Source organism: Hyla sarda, chromosome 11 (genome assembly GCF_029499605.1).
Source record: "Hyla sarda isolate aHylSar1 chromosome 11, aHylSar1.hap1, whole genome shotgun sequence".
NCBI lineage: Eukaryota > Metazoa > Chordata > Amphibia > Anura > Hylidae > Hyla > Hyla sarda.
In genome coordinates this window covers 96,559,345-96,577,627 of record NC_079199.1, presented here as the reverse complement: position 1 = coordinate 96,577,627, position 18,283 = coordinate 96,559,345, and the positions used below count along the sequence as shown (strand labels likewise).

The following is an 18,283-nucleotide window of genomic DNA, read 5'->3' as shown; positions in this document are numbered from 1 at the left end:
ATTAGAGATGAGCGAACTTACAGTAAATTCGATTCGTCACGAACTTCTCGGCTCAGCAGTTGATGACTTATCCTGCATAAATGAGTTCAGCTTTCCGGTGCTCCGGTGGGCAGGAAAAGGTGGATACAGTTCTAGGAAAGAGTCTCCTAGGACTGTATCCACCTTTTCCAGCCCACTGCAGCACCTGAAAGCTGAACTAATTTATGCAGGATAAGTCATCAACTGCCGAGCCGAGAAGTTTGTGACGAATCAAATTTACTGCAAGTTCGCTCATCTCTAGTATTAATGAGAAACAGACCGGGAAAAGTGCTGAAATACAATGCAAAGTATAGGGGATAAGTATGATTGCGGGGGTCCCGCCGCTAGGGACCTCTGCAATCTCTGTGCAGCCCCCGGCATTCTGTACCGGATGCTGCCTCCGTGACGGGGATGGGGATCCTATAGACATGAATGAAGGGGGGGGGGGTGTGGCGTGGCGTCACGTCCCCGTCTCGGAGGCAGCGCCCGGTACAGAATACCGGGTGCTGCAATGAAATCGCTGGGGTCCCCAGCGATCATACATCTTATCCCCTATCCTTTGGGGATAAGTTGTATAAAGCCGAAATACCCCTTTAAGCTAATTTGCTATTAGGAAATTTATTTTCCAGAGCTTTGTATATATTCCTAATTTTCTGTCTTTCAGCTTCTCTCTGATATCTTGCAAAAACAAGACCTCCCCTTAGTCTGCACTTGCTCCTCAGCGGATATTCAAGCAGCTTTTAATACAATAGTCTCCAGGATACAACGATAGTAAGTGTCAGGTTTTATTGTTTTTGTGCTGTCGTTTATTACTGATTTCTCGGTCTCTCCTCTCCCCTTTTATTCTGCATGATCTTCCCAATCCAGTGTTTCCCAAACAGGGGGCTTCCTGTTTGGCAAACCCTGTCCCAGTCTCTTAAACTCATGGTAAGCAATTACTTTTTCATTCGTCAAAAATAATGTCCTTTATTCATGACGGGCTATAATGGATAATCCAAAAAATCCCATAAACTTCAATGGGATTTTGTATCCCATCCGTTTTTAAGGCTTTTGTAACAGATCTTTCAATGAAGCAACTTTATAGTGTGAAAGGGGCCTTAAAGTTGTTAAATTTCCACGAGTAATTCCGCTAGCTTATTCCTCTCCAATTCATTCAGCAGTGCCAAACTCCATCCATTTAAAATGAATTCCACATGCAAAATTTCGACACGGAATTCTCCTCCGCATGAAGAATGAACATGTTCTTTCTTCATGCGGAATCCGCGTGTAAATCCCCATAGACCATATTTTTGCGCGGGAAAAAAAAGCACATTTTAATTAGTGGCTGTCGTCCAGAAAAAAAAAATCCATTTCCTCCTACATTCAATGCGGAATTCCGCTTCAATTCCGCCCAAAAAAAAACAAAAAACTGGAAATTCTGCGGCAGAATTTTTAAGCAATAATTCCTCGCCAATTCCTCAGTGTGAACGTACCCTTAAAGGGGTTCTCCCTTGTTTATACTGTTTTTTGTTATTATGTTTGTGTGTTATGTGTGTATAAGTATATGTTTTTTTTATGTGTGTTGTGATTATGTATATATGTATTTTCTTACCTTTTGTGAAGATACAGAAGCTGGCCCCTTTTTCTTCCAGCGGCTTGCTGTGTTAACCTCTGCCTCCGCCATGTTGTGTTCGGTAAGTGGTATGTCGGGGGGTGTGTTCTTGCTTCTGCCCTTCCTATCTTCTGACGTCCTAGGCAAATCTTTTCTTCCTGTTTCTTCCGTGGCTCAGCGACGAATCTGCAGCCTCTTCCGGCGCATGCGCAGGTAGTTTGTTATTTTTTTTTTTTACCAATAAAGTTTTTTTCTTCTAATTGACAAACTGTCTACACATGCACGAGTATGCAAGTGCTACGCTAACAGCGTAGCGTACGTTAGGTCTACGCTAATACCTTAGCTTCGCGCAAGCGCAGACAGTTTGTCAATTAGACAAAAAAAACTTTATTGGTAAAAATAACAAACAAACTACCTGCGCATTCGCCGGAAGAGGCCGCAGATTCGTCGCTGAGCCACGGAAGAAACAGGAAGAAAATATTTGCCTCGGACGTCAGAAGATAGGAAGGACAAAAGCAAGAACACACCCCCCGACATCCTACTTACCGAACACAACATGGCGGAGGCCGAGGTTACACAGCAAGCCAATGGAAGAAAAAGGGGCCAGCTTCTGGATCTTCACAAAAGGTAAGAAAATACATATATACATAATCACAACACACATAAAAGAACACATACTTATACACACATAACACACAAACATAATAACAAAAAACAGTATAAACAAGGGAGAACCCCTTTAAAATGAGAGCATAGTTGCTCAGTGTTGCCTGTGTTATCAAACTACCAACTATATCGCATATGGAGAGGAAAACGCCTTCCGATCCCAATATTTGGTTTCCTAGCTCCTGAATCGTTTTTTATAGATTTAACCCCCTAAGTGGATGTAAAGTGCTCTGTGGGCAAACTACAATGCTCAGAAGAGAAGGAGCACCATTTGGCTTTTGGAGAGAAAATGTGTCTGGAATTGAAGGCCACGTGAAACCCCCTCACGGAATGTAATAAGGGGTGCAATGAGCATTTACACCCCACAGGTGTCTGACAGATTTTTTTTGAACAGTGGTCCGTGAAAATGAAAAATAAAATTTTGGGGTTACAAAGTTTGGGGGGCTTTTTTTTCCCCTATTTTCCCTTGCGAAAACGAAAAATTTAGGGTAACACCAGCATTTTCTCATCCAACTTTAACGAAAAATTCGTCTAACACCTGTGGGGTGTTAAGGCGCACTATACCCCTTGTTACGTTCCGTGAGGGGTGTAGTTTCCAAAATGGGGTCACATGTGGGTATTTATTTTTTTTCGTTTGTCAGAACCGCTGTAAAATCAGCCACTCCTGTGCAAATCACCAATTTAGGCCTCAAATGTACATACTGCACTCTCACTTCTGAGCCTTGTTGTGCGTCCGCAGAGCATTTCACGCTCACATAATGGGTATTTTCATACTCGGGAGAAATTGCGTTAAAAATTTTGGGGGTCTCTTTCACCTTTTGCCTCTTGTGAAAATGAAAAGTATTGGGCAACACCAGCATATTAGTGTAAATTTTTTTTAAATTTGTCACGGGATGCCTGCAGAATGATTTCAGCAGGCATCCCGGTCCGGTCCCCACCCGGCTAGCGGCGGGGACCGGAATTCCCACGGGTGTACAGATACGCCCTGTTTCCTTAACGGGTTAAACAAGAAATCATGAAAACACACACTGCCATAACAAGGGCTGTTGGCAAATAAAAAAAAGAAGACTCCATACAACGTGTTTCTGTTGAGTTATCACTATAACCTCATCAGGGTAGTACTGTCAAGGTTCTTGCATTCATATAAACATTCAGGTTGCACTATTAGTTGAATTGTAGGATTTGTTACATACTATGTTTCTGTTTCCTTTTCCCCTATGTGACCAGCACAAGAATCCCATTGAAATTCAGTTTTTTCAATATATGATCCCAGCAAACCTCTTACATGAAGTGTTGATTCTGTGTATTCTCTCTAGTTGTAATTGTAATTCACAACCACCAAATCCTGTGAAAGTGGCCGTAGCCGGAGCTCAGAATTACCTCAGTGCGGTGCTCAGACTGTTCGTGGAGCAGCTGTCACACAAGACTCCCGACTGGTTAGGATACATACGCTTTCTCATCATCCCCTTAGGTAAGTTTCTCGGTTAGGATCCGGGGGGGTTATTATTGAGATTAGAGATGAGCGAACTTCCAGTAAATTCGATTCGTCACGAACTTCTCGGCTCGGCAGTTGATGCCTTTTCCTGCGTAAATTAGTTCAGCCTTCAGGTGCTCCGGTGGGCTGGAAAAGGTGGATACAGTCCTAGGAAAGAGTCTCCTAGGACTGTATCCACCTTTTCCAGCCCACCGGAGCACCGGAAAGCTGAACTAATTTATGCAGGAAAAGTCATCAACTGCCGAGCCGAGAAGTTCGTGACGAATCGAATTTACTGTAAGTTCGCTCATCTCTAATTGAGATGACCGCAACATCTGCTTGTAGTTGTGTCCCCCATATAAAAAAATACAGGTTAAATAAGTGTTTTCCACCCAGGGTGCCTCCAGCTGTTGCAAAACTACAACTCCCAGCATGCCTGGACAGCCTTCGGCTGTCCAGGCATGCTGGGAGTTGTAGTTTTGCAACAGCTGGAAGCACCCTGGTTGGGAATCACTGCATTACATAGCTTACTATACAGTTGGATACTGTGTATGAAATTGGGTAATGAGAATGTAGATCCGGTCACCTAGCTTTAGCGCTAAACACACGCAACCATGTGAAGCTCCTGTATAGCCTGCCCTCTCTTGGTTGGCCAAAAACCCACACCCCTCTGGTGTTTATAAATTTAAAGGGGTATTCCGGCCTTAGACATCTTTTCTCCTATTGAAAGGATAGGGGATAAGAAGTCTGGTCACACAGGGACCCCCGCGATCTCGGTGTAACTCCCGGTAATCTGTGCCGGGTGCTGCTGCCGAGACGGGGCTGTGACGTCACCGCCATACTTGTGTTATTAGAGTTCTTCTTTTTTTTTGCACCTCAAAGAGTGTTAAAGGGATACTCCGGTGGAAATCTTTTTTTATTTTATTTATTTTTTTATTAATCAACTGGTGCCAGAAAATTAGACAAATTTGTTAATTACTTCTATTTAAAAAAAATCTTAATCCTTCCAGTACTTATTAGCTGCTGAATGCTACAGAGGACTACATTCTTTTCTTTTTGAAACACAGAGCTCTCTGCTGACATCACGAGCACAGTGCTCTCTGCTGACACCTCTGTTCATTTTAAGAACTGCCCAGAGTAGGAGAAAATCCCCCATAGCAAACATATGCTGCTCTGGACAGTTCCTAAAATGGACAGAGATGTCAGCAGAGAGCACTATGCTCGATATGTCAGCAGAGAGCTCTGTGTTTCAAAAAGAAAATAGTTTCCGCTGTAGTTTTCAGCAACTAAGTAGTACTGGAAGGATTAAGATATATATATATTTTTTTTAAAGAAGTCCTTTACAAATCTGTTTAACTTTCTGGCACCAGTTGATTTAAAAAAATAATATATATATTTTTTTTATTCCACCGGAGTACCCCTTTAACTGCGACTCATTTTCAGAAATGTGTTTGGTCTTTTGAAAATTTGGGGCAAATAGCGCGTAATTTAATAGCAGGTATACTTGGTATTCACTGCAACACTTTTGTGCATCGGAAAGTTGTGGTAAACCTTTAAAAATAGGATGTTAATAGCACAAAAAGCCCAACCTCGCCTTCGTTAAGAACTGGCTAACAGGGCGCAAAATCAGGTGCTAAATATCTGAATATATGGCGCTAATAATGTGCGCTACATTTTAAGCAAATATGGTGCAGCTAAAGTAAAAAAGGGGGAGATTTGTCAAAACCTGTCTGGAGGAAAAGTTGCTGAGTTGCCCATAGCAACCAATCAGATCGCTTCTTTCATTTTTAAAAAAGGCCTCTGGAAAATGAAAGAAGCGATCTGATTGGTTGTTATGGGCAACTCAGCAACTTTTCCTCTGGGCAGATAAATCTCCCCCTAAATTCTTTGCATATCCCCTCCCATTGGCTCTGATTTTCTATCCTGTATCCAACTGGATGGTATTGGGTTGTTTGTTAAACCCCTTAAAGGGGTACTCCGCCCCTAAAGATCTTATCCCCTATCCAAAGGATAGGGGATAAGATGTCAGATCGCTGTGGTCCCGCTGCTGGGGACCCCCTGGATCTCCGCTGCAGCACCCCGCTATCATTACTGCACAGAGCGAGTTCTCTGCGCGTAATGAAGGGCGATACAGGGACCGGAGCAGCGTGACGTCATGGCTCCGCCCCTCGTGACATCACGGCCCGCCCTCTTAATGCAAGTCTGTGGCAGGGGACGTGACGACCGCCACACCCCCTCCCATAGACTTGTATTGAGGGGGCGGGCCGTGACGTCACGAGGGGCTTAGCCGTGACGTCACGCTGCTCCGGTCCCTGTATCGCCCGTCATTACACGCAGAGCGAACTCACTCTGTGCAGTAATGATAGCGCAGTGCCGCAGCAGCGATCCCCGGGGTCCCCAGCAGCGGGACCGCGGCAATCTGACATCTTATCCCCTATCCTTTGGATAGGGGATAAGATGTCTAGGGGCGGAGTACCCCTTTAAGGACGCAGGGTTTTTCCGTTTTTGCATTTTCATTTTTTCCTCATCACCTTCTAATAATAACGCTTTCAATTTTGCACATAAAATTCCATATTATGGCTTATTTTTTGCGCCACCAATTCTACTTTGCAGTGACATTAGTCATTTTACCAAAAAATTCATTGTGCGACCAAATCGAAGAAAAATTTCATTTTGTAAATTTTGGGGGCTTCCGTTTCTAGGTAGTACATTTTTTGATAAAAATGACACCTTCTCTTTATTCTGTAGGTCCATACGGTTAAAATGATCCCCTACTTATATAGGTTTTATTTGTCGTAACTTCTGAAAAAAATCATAACTACATGCAGGAAAATGAATACGTTTACAATTCTCATCTTCTGACCCCTATAACTTTAAAATTTTTCCACATATGGGGCGGTATGAGGGCAAATTTTTTGCACTGTAATCTGAAGTTTTTATTGGTTACATTTTTGTATTGATCAGACTTTTAGATTGCTTTTTATTCATTTTTTCATTACCGTATATACTCGAGTATAGGCCGAGTTTTTCAGCACGATTTTTCGTGCTGAAAACACCCCCCTCGGCTTATACTCGAGTGAACTCCCCCACCCGCAGTGGTCTTCAACCTGCGGACCTCCAGAGGTTTCAAAACTACAACTCCCAGCAAGCCCGGGCAGCCATCGGCTGTCCGAGCTTGCTGGGAGTTGTAGTTTTGAAACCTCCGGAGGTCCGCAGGTTGAAGACCACTGCGGCCTTCAACATCATCCAGCCCCCAGCACCCTCTCACCTCCGCTCGGCGATGGCTGCCCGGGCTTGCTGGGAGTTGTAGTTTTGAAACCTCTGGAGGTCCGCAGGTTGAAGACCACTGAGGGCGAATGATGAGAAGAGGATGATGAAGGGGGGGTGTGGGGATGATGAAGGGGGGTGGGGATGATGAAGGGGGGGTGTGGGATGATAAGGGGATGATGAAGGGGGGATGTGTGGGATGATGACAAGGGGATGATGAAGGGGGGATGTGTGGGATGATAAGGGGATGATGAAGGGGGGATGTGCGGGATGATAAGGGGATGATGAAGGGGGGATGTGTGGGATGATGACAAGGGGATGATGAAGGGGGGATGTGTGGGATGATGACAAGGGGATGATGAAGGGGGGATGTGTGGGATGATAAGGGGATGATGAAGGGGGGATGTGTGGGATGATAAGAGGATGATGAAGGGGGGATGTGTGGGATGATGACAAGGGGATGATGATGAGGATGTTAATGACGGGTCTGGATGATGACAGGGGGGGATGAGGTATTTCCCACCCTAGGCTTATACTCGAGTCAATAACTTTTCCTGGGATTTTGGGTTGAAATTAGGGGTCTCGGCTTATACTCGGGTCGGCTTATACTCGAGTATATACGGTATATAAAAAATGACTAAAAATACGCTATTTTGGACTTAGCAATTTTTTGGCAAATGATATATATTAATTAATGATATATTTTTATAATTCGGACATTTCCGCACGCAGCGATAACACATATGTTTATTTTTATTTACACTTTTTTTTTTTTTATGGGAAAATGGGGGTTATTCAAACTTTTATTAGAGAAGGGGTTAAATTACCTTTATTAACTTTTTTATTTTTTTTTACTTTTATTTTTTGCAGTGTTATAGCTCCCATAGGGGGCTATAACACTGCACACACTGATCTTTTACACTGATCCCAGCAAAGCCATAACTTTGCATGGATCAGTGTTATAGGCAGTCGATTGCTCAAGCCTGTAGCCCAGGCTTGGAGCAATCACCGATCGGATGCGACAGACCAAGGTAAGGGGACCTCCGCGATTTTATCGCAATGGTCCCGATCAGCCCGACTGAACTGCCGGGAAGCTTTCACTTTCATTTTAGACGCGGCGATCAACGTCGATCGCCGCGTCTAAAGGGTTAATAGTGCGCGGCACAACGATCGGTGCCGCACGCTATTAGCCCAGGGTCCCGGCTATCATTAGCCGCCGGGACCGACCCAGTATGAAGCGGGGTCACGGCGTGACCCCATTTTATATACCAGGACCGGGCGTAGGGCATACAGGTACGCCCTACGTCCTTAAGAGGTAAAATTTTGGCACATGTTGCCTTTGCCAGAATCTGCTCCCAAGATATCTATTTACAAAAATAATATGTGAATTAGGACTGTAAATTTCTCATTGCGGAAATTCATCATTTTTCACTTCTCCCAATTAGAAAGGATTTTTTGAATTTTTCTCCTCTTCTTCCTCTTTTTCCTCTTCTTCCTCTTCCTTCTCCTCTTCTTCCTCCTCTTCTTCTTCCTCCTCTTCTTCTTCTTCCTCCTCTTCTTCTTCCTCCTCCTCTTCTTCTTCTTCTTCCTCCTCTTCTTCCTCCTCCTCTTCTTCTTCCTCCTCTTCTTCTTCCTCCTCTTCCTCCTCCTCTTCTTCCTCCTCCTCTTCTTCTTCCTCCTCCTCTTCCTCCCCGTTTAGGACTGTAAATTTCTCATTGCGGAAATTCATCATTTTTCACTTCTCCCAATTAGAAAGGATTTTTTGAATTTTTCTCCTCTTCTTCCTCTTTTTCCTCTTCTTCCTCTTCGTTCTCCTCTTCTTCCTCCTCTTCTTCTTCCTCCTCTTCTTCTTCTTCCTCCTCTTCTTCTTCCTCCTCCTCCTCCTCTTCTTCTTCCTCCTCTTCCTTCTCCTCTTCTTCCTCCTCTTCTTCTTCCTCCTCTTCTTCTTCTTCCTCCTCTTCTTCTTCCTCCTCCTCTTCTTCTTCTTCTTCCTCCTCTTCTTCCTCCTCCTCTTCTTCTTCCTCCTCTTCTTCTTCCTCCTCTTCCTCCTCCTCTTCTTCCTCCTCCTCTTCTTCTTCCTCCTCCTCTTCCTCCCCGTTTCCATAATTGATAAAACCCTTGATATATAACTGCCTAGTGTTGTATTTTTTTTTATTTTTTTTTAAGATATTTTTTTTTCTACCCCCTTTTTTTTTTTATATGCAAATTGACTCTCTAACTCTTTAATGAGTGGCATGGTCGGCATTTATCTGGTTTCCCTGTTGCACGGTGTCCATCTTCTCTCTGCCCACTAGTTAACTCCTTCTATGCACCAAATCAGTAAATATAGTGGGAAAACAACAAGTTAGGAAGGGGATTCAACAAGACAGAAAACCCAACGCTAATAATCAGGGCCAATAAATAATTCATTGTTGTTAATACTTTTTTGGGGTTTTGCAGGCTCTAATCCTGTAGCCAAATACCTGGGCACTGTGGACAGCAAATACAACAACCTATTCCAGGATTCCGCTTGGAGAGAACTGTTCACAAAACTGGATGCACAAGCTTCAGGTAAGAAAACAAAAAATATGCTTAAAGGGATTGACTCCTCTCAGTGTGTCCTTTTGGGGAATGTGGAGGTGATACAGTTCCCTGCTTGGGACCTCATTCATACACCACAACAGAGAATCACTACGAGAGTGCTTTATCTCACCTAACCATAGTACATGGACAGCCATTCATTTTGATGCTGCATTCACCCTTCAGTCCACAACGCTCTATGGTGGAATCTGCCTTTTTTTAATTTATTACATTTTTTTACTATTATTATAGATTCAGCAATTTTACTTCATGTATGTATTTGGGGAAAAGAATCCATCAAACGATTGTAACCATACTAGAGCCAGACTCTCCAGAGCAGAGTTTCCCAACCAGGGTGCCTCCAGCTGTTGTTGAACCACAACTCCCAGCATGCCCGGACAGCCTTCGGCTGTCCGGGCATGCTGGGAGTTGTAGTTCTACAACAGCTGAACAGAATTGGTTAATAGCACTGTCAAGGTTAGCTGCTGGTTAGGCCTTAAAATGTGAGTGACTGCCACTGTCTACTGCTGAGTGTCGACACAAGAAACTAACACCAGACAAAATGTTGGTATATATCTCCTTCTCAGCATACTGGCTAAGGAGCTGTCCCAAGGAGTTCTGTTTATGATACGGAAGTACATTGTTTTTTACAGTTGAAAAAAAGGGGAGGTTAGTTATCACATCAAAATCATCATGTTATATTTTGATTGGTTGAGTATTGCGTCTGTATATATTAGCAAATTAAACATTAATTTGTTCTTAACCATAGGCCACTTATGTTGCCATCTCCCTATTCTACCAGAAAATTCCAGATGTATCTGTCCGTCTTCACAGTCTATATTTCTTCAGATGTTTTGTCTCTAACTTCCACTTTTGGCCTCGTCACAAGGTCTTCATCTTAGTTACAAGCAAATAGCAAGCTGATATATAGGTTAAGGGTAACAAATATCTTTCTGCAGCATTAGCAATAGAGTATTAATATGTTGGTCAACAATCAGAATCATTATAATCAATTTCAACAGCGCTACCACCAAATGTATACATTATACTATATGTTATAGACTCATGGTACACTTGTCACTTGTTCTCTTTTTTTTTTTTTTTAGATGTTTCCTTGCTGTCTACAATACAGGACCCCCCAGACGTGGTGTCACGTGTTACGCAGTACATTGCCGGAGCAAACTGTGCGCATCAGCTGCCTATAGCGGAGGCCATGTTAACTTACAAACAGAAAAGGTAAACTCGAACAAAAAAATTCAAAAGGTCAATGACTGTCTTTGTATACCAAGTGTACCTCACGGGAACCATGTGGCTCATTCTGTCTACTAGCCAAGTTAACACTTAAAAGGGTTATCCAGGAAAAAATAAATTTAAATAAATAAATAAATATATATATATATATATATATATATATATATATATATATATATATATATATATATATATATATATATATATATAATATTTTCAACTGGCTCCAGAAAGTTAAACAGATTTGTAAATTACTTCTATAAAAAAATCTTAATCCTTTCAGTACTTAGACAGAAAAGAACAACTCAACTTCAGCAGCTCCTAAGTGCTCTCTGATGACACCTGTCTCGGGAACTGTCCAGAGTAGAAGCAAATCCCCATAGCAAACCTCTTCTACTCTGTGCAGTTCCTGAGACAAGCAGAGATGTCAGCATAGAGCACTGTGGTCAGACAGATAAGAACAACTCAGCTTCAGCAGCTGATAATTATTGGAAGGATTTAGATTTTTTTAATAGAAGTAATTTACAAATCTGTTTAACTTTCTTGAGCCAGTTGAGATATATGTGTATATAAAGTTTTTGTTGATGACAGGTACACTTTAAAGGGGTATTCCAGGGGAAAAAAAAAAATAATAATAAAAAAAAAAAAAAAATAAATATATATATATATATATATATATATATATATATATATATATATATAATAAAAAAAAAATTTCCACCAATACCCCTTTAAAGTGTACATGTCATCAACAAAAACTTTTTATATGACTTAGATAATACCATTATATGTATATTTGTAATATACATTGGTTAAAAAATGTGTGTATTTTTGTCTCTGCAGCTATTGCCTGTGTGTCTCTGAGGAGTCCAAATACAGGAAGTGAGGGTGGACAAGCAGGGCTCTGTACACTGAGGACAAGCGGGGCTGTGTGCAGTAAGGCTCTGTGACATGCTCCCTGCTCACTCATGAGTATGATTGACAAGCCAGGAGTCTACTCTGCGCCCTGCTTGTCCCTCCCTCACTTCCTGTATTTGGACTCATCATAGAGACACACAGGCAATAGCTGCAGGGACAGCACATTTTCACCCATAAATATACACAATTTTTAACCAATGTATATTACAATTATACATATAAAGGTATTATCCACATTATATAAAAAGTTTTTGTTGACGACAGGTACACTTTAATTCATTGTCCAATACCCAACGAACACGTGAGATTGAAGTATCGGGAGTTTGTTGTGCATCGGAATATTGAACTAAGTGACAAAAGTGATTCTGTGTGTCTTGGATAACTCCTTTACGATAAATTTTTATCCAAGAATAGAAAAACAAAGCTAATTTCTTTCAAAACCCGCTCCACGTTTGTCTCCAGGTTGGGTGTGGTTTTACAGTTTGTCTCCATTCACTTCAATGGAACTGAGCTGCAGAACTGCACCCAACCTGGAGACAGACAGGGAGCTGTTTTTGAAAGAAAGTAGCTCTGTTTTTCTATTCCTGGATAACCCCTTTACGACCAGCAACTTTAGATTGCCACTTCTCCTCCCCGTCCAAATATATGATGAAATGTGGACATATACTTTATAGTTCATTTAACCACTTTAGGATTGGTCAGGTCCAATTCACATGATCATTATAACAGATAGACGTACAATGGACTGAAATGATGTAGATTACATGAGCCACAGTGACTTGTTGCATTAGGCCATGGTTGCCCGCTGCTCTTGTGTCACGTCTTCCCTATGGTTGGCATCATGATGGGTTATTATATGTGGATAGTTGTTTTTTGCATTTTATTTATTTTATTTTATTTTTTTAAAGGGAACCTGTTGCTATTTTTATGCTACTTAAACCACAGGCAGCATGAAAGAATGCTAGTCATGCTTATAACAGTGATATGTGGACTGTGAATGACTGTGACCTTTCGTAGTAATCGTAGTTGCATCTTTGTTTGGCAATGGGGCTCTGGGTCATTGTGGTGGGCGCAGGCTAGGTGTTCTACTACACTGGACAATTATCGGCCATATAGCCTACTTGTGTATATGGATAGGGCCGTGACTGATCTCCCCTACTTGTGTATATGGATAGGGCCGTGACTGATCTCCCCTACTTGTGTATATGGATAGGGCCGTGACTGATCTCCTCCTACTTGTGTATATGGATAGGGCCGTGACAGATCTCCCCTACTTGTGTATATGGATAGGGCCGTGACAGATCTCCTCCTACTTGTGTATATGGATAGGGCCGTGACAGATCTCCCCTACTTGTGTATATGGATAGGGCCGTGACAGATCTCCTCCTACTTGTGTATATGGATAGGGCCGTGACAGATCTCCTCCTACTTGTGTATATGGATAGGGCCGTGACTGATCTCCCCTACTTGTGTATATGGATAGGGCCGTGACAGATCTCCCCTACTTGTGTATATGGATAGGGCCGTGACAGATCTCCTCCTACTTGTGTATATGGATAGGGCCGTGACAGATGATCTCCTACTTGTGTATACGGATAGGGCTGTGACTGATCTCCCCTACTTGTGTATATGGATAGGGCCGTGACAGATCTCCCCTACTTGTGTATATGGATAGGGCCGTGACAGATCTCCTCCTACTTGTGTATATGGATAGGGCCGTGACAGATCTCCTCCTACTTGTGTATATGGATAGGGCCGTGACTGATCTCCCCTACTTGTGTATATGGATAGGGCCGTGACAGATCTCCCCTACTTGTGTATATGGATAGGGCCGTGACAGATCTCCTCCTACTTGTGTATATGGATAGGGCCGTGACAGATGATCTCCTACTTGTGTATATGGATAGGGCCGTGACAGATCTCCTCCTACTTGTGTATATGGATAGGGCCGTGACAGATCTCCTCCTACTTGTGTGTGTATATGGATAGGGCCGTGACAGATCTCCTCCTACTTGTGTGTGTATACGGATAGGGCCGTGACAGATGATCTCCTACTTGTGTATATGGATAGGGCAGTGACAGATCTCCTCCTACTTGTGTATACGGATAGGGCTGTGACAGATGATCTCCTACTTGTGTATATGGATAGGGCCGTGACAGATCTCCCCTACTTGTGTATATGGATAGGGCCGTGACAGATCTCCTCCTACTTGTGTATACAGATAGGGCTATGACAGATCTCCTCTACTTGTGTATACGGATAGGGCTGTGACAGATCTCCTGTACTTGTGTATACGGATAGGGCTATGACAGATCTCCCCTACTTGTGTATACAGATAGGGCCGTGACAGATCTCCCCTACTTGTGTATACGGATAGGGCCGTGACAGATCTCCTACTTGTGTATACGGATAGGGCTGTGACAGATCTCCTCTTACTTGTGTATACGGATAGGGCTGTGACAGATCTCCTGTACTTGTGTATACAGATAGGGCCGTGACAGATCTTCTACTTGTGTATATGGATAGGGCCGTGACAGATCTCCTCCTACTTGTGTATACAGATAGGGCCGTGACAGATCTTCTACTTGTGTATATGGATAGGGCCATGACAGATCTCCTCCTACTTGTGTATATGGATAGGGCCATGACAGATCTCCTCTACTTGTGTATACGGATAGGGCCGTGACAGATCTCCTCCTACTTGTGTATACAGATAGGGCTATGACAGATCTCCTCTACTTGTGTATACGGATAGGGCTGTGACAGATCTCCTGTACTTGTGTATACGGATAGGGCTATGACAGATCTCCCCTACTTGTGTATACAGATAGGGCCGTGACAGATCTCCTCTACTTGTGTATACGTATAGGGCCGTGACAGATCTCCTACTTGTGTATACGGATAGGGCTGTGACAGATCTCCTGTACTTGTGTATATGGATAGGGCTATGACAGATCTCCCCTACTTGTGTATACAGATATGGCCGTGACAGATCTCCTCCTACTTGTGTATACAGATAGGGCCGTGACAGATCTCCTACTTGTGTATATGGATAGGGCCATGACAGATCTCCTCCTACTTGTGTATATGGATAGGGCCATGACAGATCTCCTCCTACTTGTGTATATGGATAGGGCCGTGACAGATCTCCTCCTACTTGTGTATATGGATAGGGCCATGACAGATCTCCTCCTACTTGTGTATAAGGATAGGACCGTGACAGATCTCCTCCTACTTGTGTATACAGATAGGGCTATGACAGATCTCCTCTACTTGTGTATACGGATAGGGCCGTGACAGATCTCCTACTTGTGTATACGGATAGGGCTATGACAGATCTCCTCTACTTGTGTATACGGATAGGGCCGTGACAGATCTCCTACTTGTGTATAAGGATAGGGCCATGACAGATCTCCTCTACTTGTGTATACGGATAGGGCCGTGACAGATCTCCTACTTGTGTATAAGGATAGGGCCATGACAGATCTCCTCTACTTGCATAAATGAAGAGCCCTGCCGACTGGGGACACAGCTGATGTCTTGGAGCCCTGTTCCCGGGAGAACATACAGTTATCATTACAGCCAGTCCTATGTCCCTGTAATACAGAATGTCTTTCCATTCCTTGATGCTGCTTGTGGTTTGGACAACATGAAAGCACCGACAGGTTTCCTATTAAACCTATTTTGTCAACTGGGAAAACCTTTTTTTATTGTCACAAAAAAAATTGGCATGTTGTAGAGACCTGTTAAAAGTTTTGATCGGTCAGGGTCAGAGTGTTGAGTCCCCAACCAATTGTTAGAATGAGCATTTAGCATGCTCTTCCCCCAGCTAGTTTTAGTGATCGGTCACCGTCTGAACACTCATGACCCTGACCAATCAAAACTTTTGACACGTCTCTACAACATGTTGAAAGGTTTTTTATTTTTAAGTGAGTCTCCATTTAATTGTTTTATTTCTGAAGTAGTCCATAAACATCTTGTCCTTTTTAGGCTGGTTAAAGGGAATGTGTTAGCTCTGTATCCAGCTCAGGTCTTCAGACATGGGAGATAAAAACCTGTCTCTTGGCTAATGGTTGTTTGCAAAGTTATAAGATATTTTCCTTCCAAGCTCAATTGCTGTAGAGATGTTGGAGAACTGCAGCATGCATGCCTTCTCCCTCCCCCACCCCTCCCTGAATGATTGATGCACATGGTTTAGTCACCAGCACATCACCATGCAGGGCAGGGGAGGGTGGAGGAGACATGTATTCTGCAGGTAAGCGCCACCTCTATGACTCTCATGCTTAGAAGGAAAACATTATTTCATAACTTTACAAAAAGCTAAGAGACCGGTATTGTTGTACCTCCCTATACAGATCTGAGCATGATTTACAGCAAACAGATTCCTAATAAAAGTTTTTTGTTTTTATTTTCTTTTTTTTGTCATATCAGGGATCCTGGTAAAAGACACAGTGCATTTTGTGATGAATGTTATAAATAATGTTTATACTTTTCTGCTTTTTTTTGTTTTTCTTCATTTCCATTTTATGGTTGCTTTCTCAAAAGGAAAAAAAGTTTTCATTTTGATTTTGCCTTAAGGTATCATGTCCTCTCTGGGTAACCATGTTTTCCTTTTATTCTTGCTGCACTTCTATGCTTTGTCTAACATGACATGCGAGCTATGAATGCTTTGCTGCGGATGCATTATCCTAGTTTACGATTTACAGTCAATTAAAGGGCAATTCCAGTCACAACTTACACAAAACGGAAGTAACCAACGTCTCTGATAATCCTATGAATAGTCTGCTCCGGCTTATTGGTGGGGACCAAACTTTGTGTCCTTAATTATGCTTTAGTAAGGAAAAGGTTCATGGGTTGTCCTGGTGAGACATCCACAGTACAACTATTTGTCTCTCATATCTATCTCATATCTATCTATCTCATATCTATCTATCTCATATCTATCTCTCTCATATCTATCTCTCTCATATCTATCTATCTCATATCTATCTATCTCATATCTATCTATCTCTCATATCTATCTATCTCATATCTATCTATCTCATATCTATCTATCTCTCTCATATCTATCTCTCTCATATCTATCTATCTCATATCTATCTAATATCTATCTATCTCTCTCATATCTATCTATCTCTCTCATATCTATCTATCTATCTCATATCTCTCTCTCTCTCATATCTATCTCTCTCATATCTATCTCTCTCATATCTATCTCTCTCATATCTATCTCTCTCATATCTATCTATCTATCTCATATCTATCTATCTATCTCACATCTATCTATCTATCTCACATCTATCTATCTCTCTCATATCTATCTATCTCTCTCATATCTATCTATCTATCTCTCATATCTATCTCTCATATCTATCTCTCATATCTATCTCTCTCATATCTATCTCTCATATCTATCTATCTCATATCTATCTCTCATATCTATCTCTCTCTCTCATATCTATCTCTCTCTCTCATATCTCTCTATCTCTCTCATATCTATCTATCTATCTCATATCTCTCTATCTATCTCATATCTATCTATCTCTCTAATATCTATCTATCTCATATCTATCTATCTATCTCTCTCATATCTATCTCTCATATCTATCTCTCTCATATCTATCTCTCTCATATCTATCTCTCTCATATCTATCTCTCTCATATCTATCTCTCTCATATCTATCTCTCTCATATCTATCTCTCTCATATCTATCTATCTATCTCATATCTATCTATCTATCTCATATCTATCTATCTCATATCTATCTATCTCTCATATCTATCTCTCATATCTATCTCTCATATCTATCTCTCATATCTATCTATCTATCTCATATCTATCTCTCATATCTATCTCTCATATCTATCTCTCATATCTATCTCTCATATCTATCTCTCATATCTATCTCATATCTATCTCTCTCATATCTATCTCTCTCATATCTATCTATCTATCTCATATATATCTCATATCTATCTCATATCTATCTCTCTCATATCTATCTCTCTCATATCTATCTATCTATCTCATATATATCTCATATCTATCTATCTCATATCTATCTATCTCATATCTATCTATCTATCTATCTCATATCTATCTATCTCATATCTATCTATCTCTCTCATATCTATCTATCTCATATCTATCTATCTCATATCTCTCTATCTATCTCATATCTATCTATCTGTCGTCTATCTATCTCTATTGCACTCCATGGACAAGATTATGGATCTGAAGGCTGGAGATCTGTCCGATCAGACTGGAGTTGCCCTTTAATGTGTATATATATATAGTTGGTTTGTTTTCATATATCTAAGGAGTTTAGTTCCTACAGGTTGTGTAATAATAGTCTTGGTTGTGAAGATGAGAGAATCCATTTGTTGTGTACATGGAGACTATGGCTGACGTGTAGTCACCGGCTGCTTTGCACTATATTCTCCTCCCTTTGCCTGCAGGGGGAGCTCTTTTGTGAGGGTGTATGATTGGGGCAGCAGCTTGGTTCCTGGATCTCCGTGTGTTCAGCTTGTACCTTGT

At 41.8% G+C, this 18,283-nt stretch overlaps 1 protein-coding gene across 6 annotated transcripts in view; it reads left to right on the top strand.

Moving 5' to 3' along the window:
* PACS2 (phosphofurin acidic cluster sorting protein 2) overlaps positions 1-18,283 on the top strand; it is a 125,948-nt gene that overhangs the window by 92,201 nt on the left and 15,464 nt on the right. For 4 of the 6 annotated variants that reach the window (XM_056545423.1, XM_056545421.1, XM_056545420.1 and 1 more), the window contains exons 16-20: positions 683-789; positions 3,592-3,746; positions 9,456-9,566; positions 10,682-10,811; positions 16,291-16,341. In XM_056545423.1, the coding sequence (XP_056401398.1) occupies positions 683-789; positions 3,592-3,746; positions 9,456-9,566; positions 10,682-10,811; positions 16,291-16,341 (554 nt within the window). The remainder of the gene's footprint in view (positions 1-682; positions 790-3,591; positions 3,747-9,455; positions 9,567-10,681; positions 10,812-16,290; positions 16,342-18,283) is intronic. The other 2 variants (XM_056545425.1, XM_056545424.1) reach the window with 1 other exon arrangement.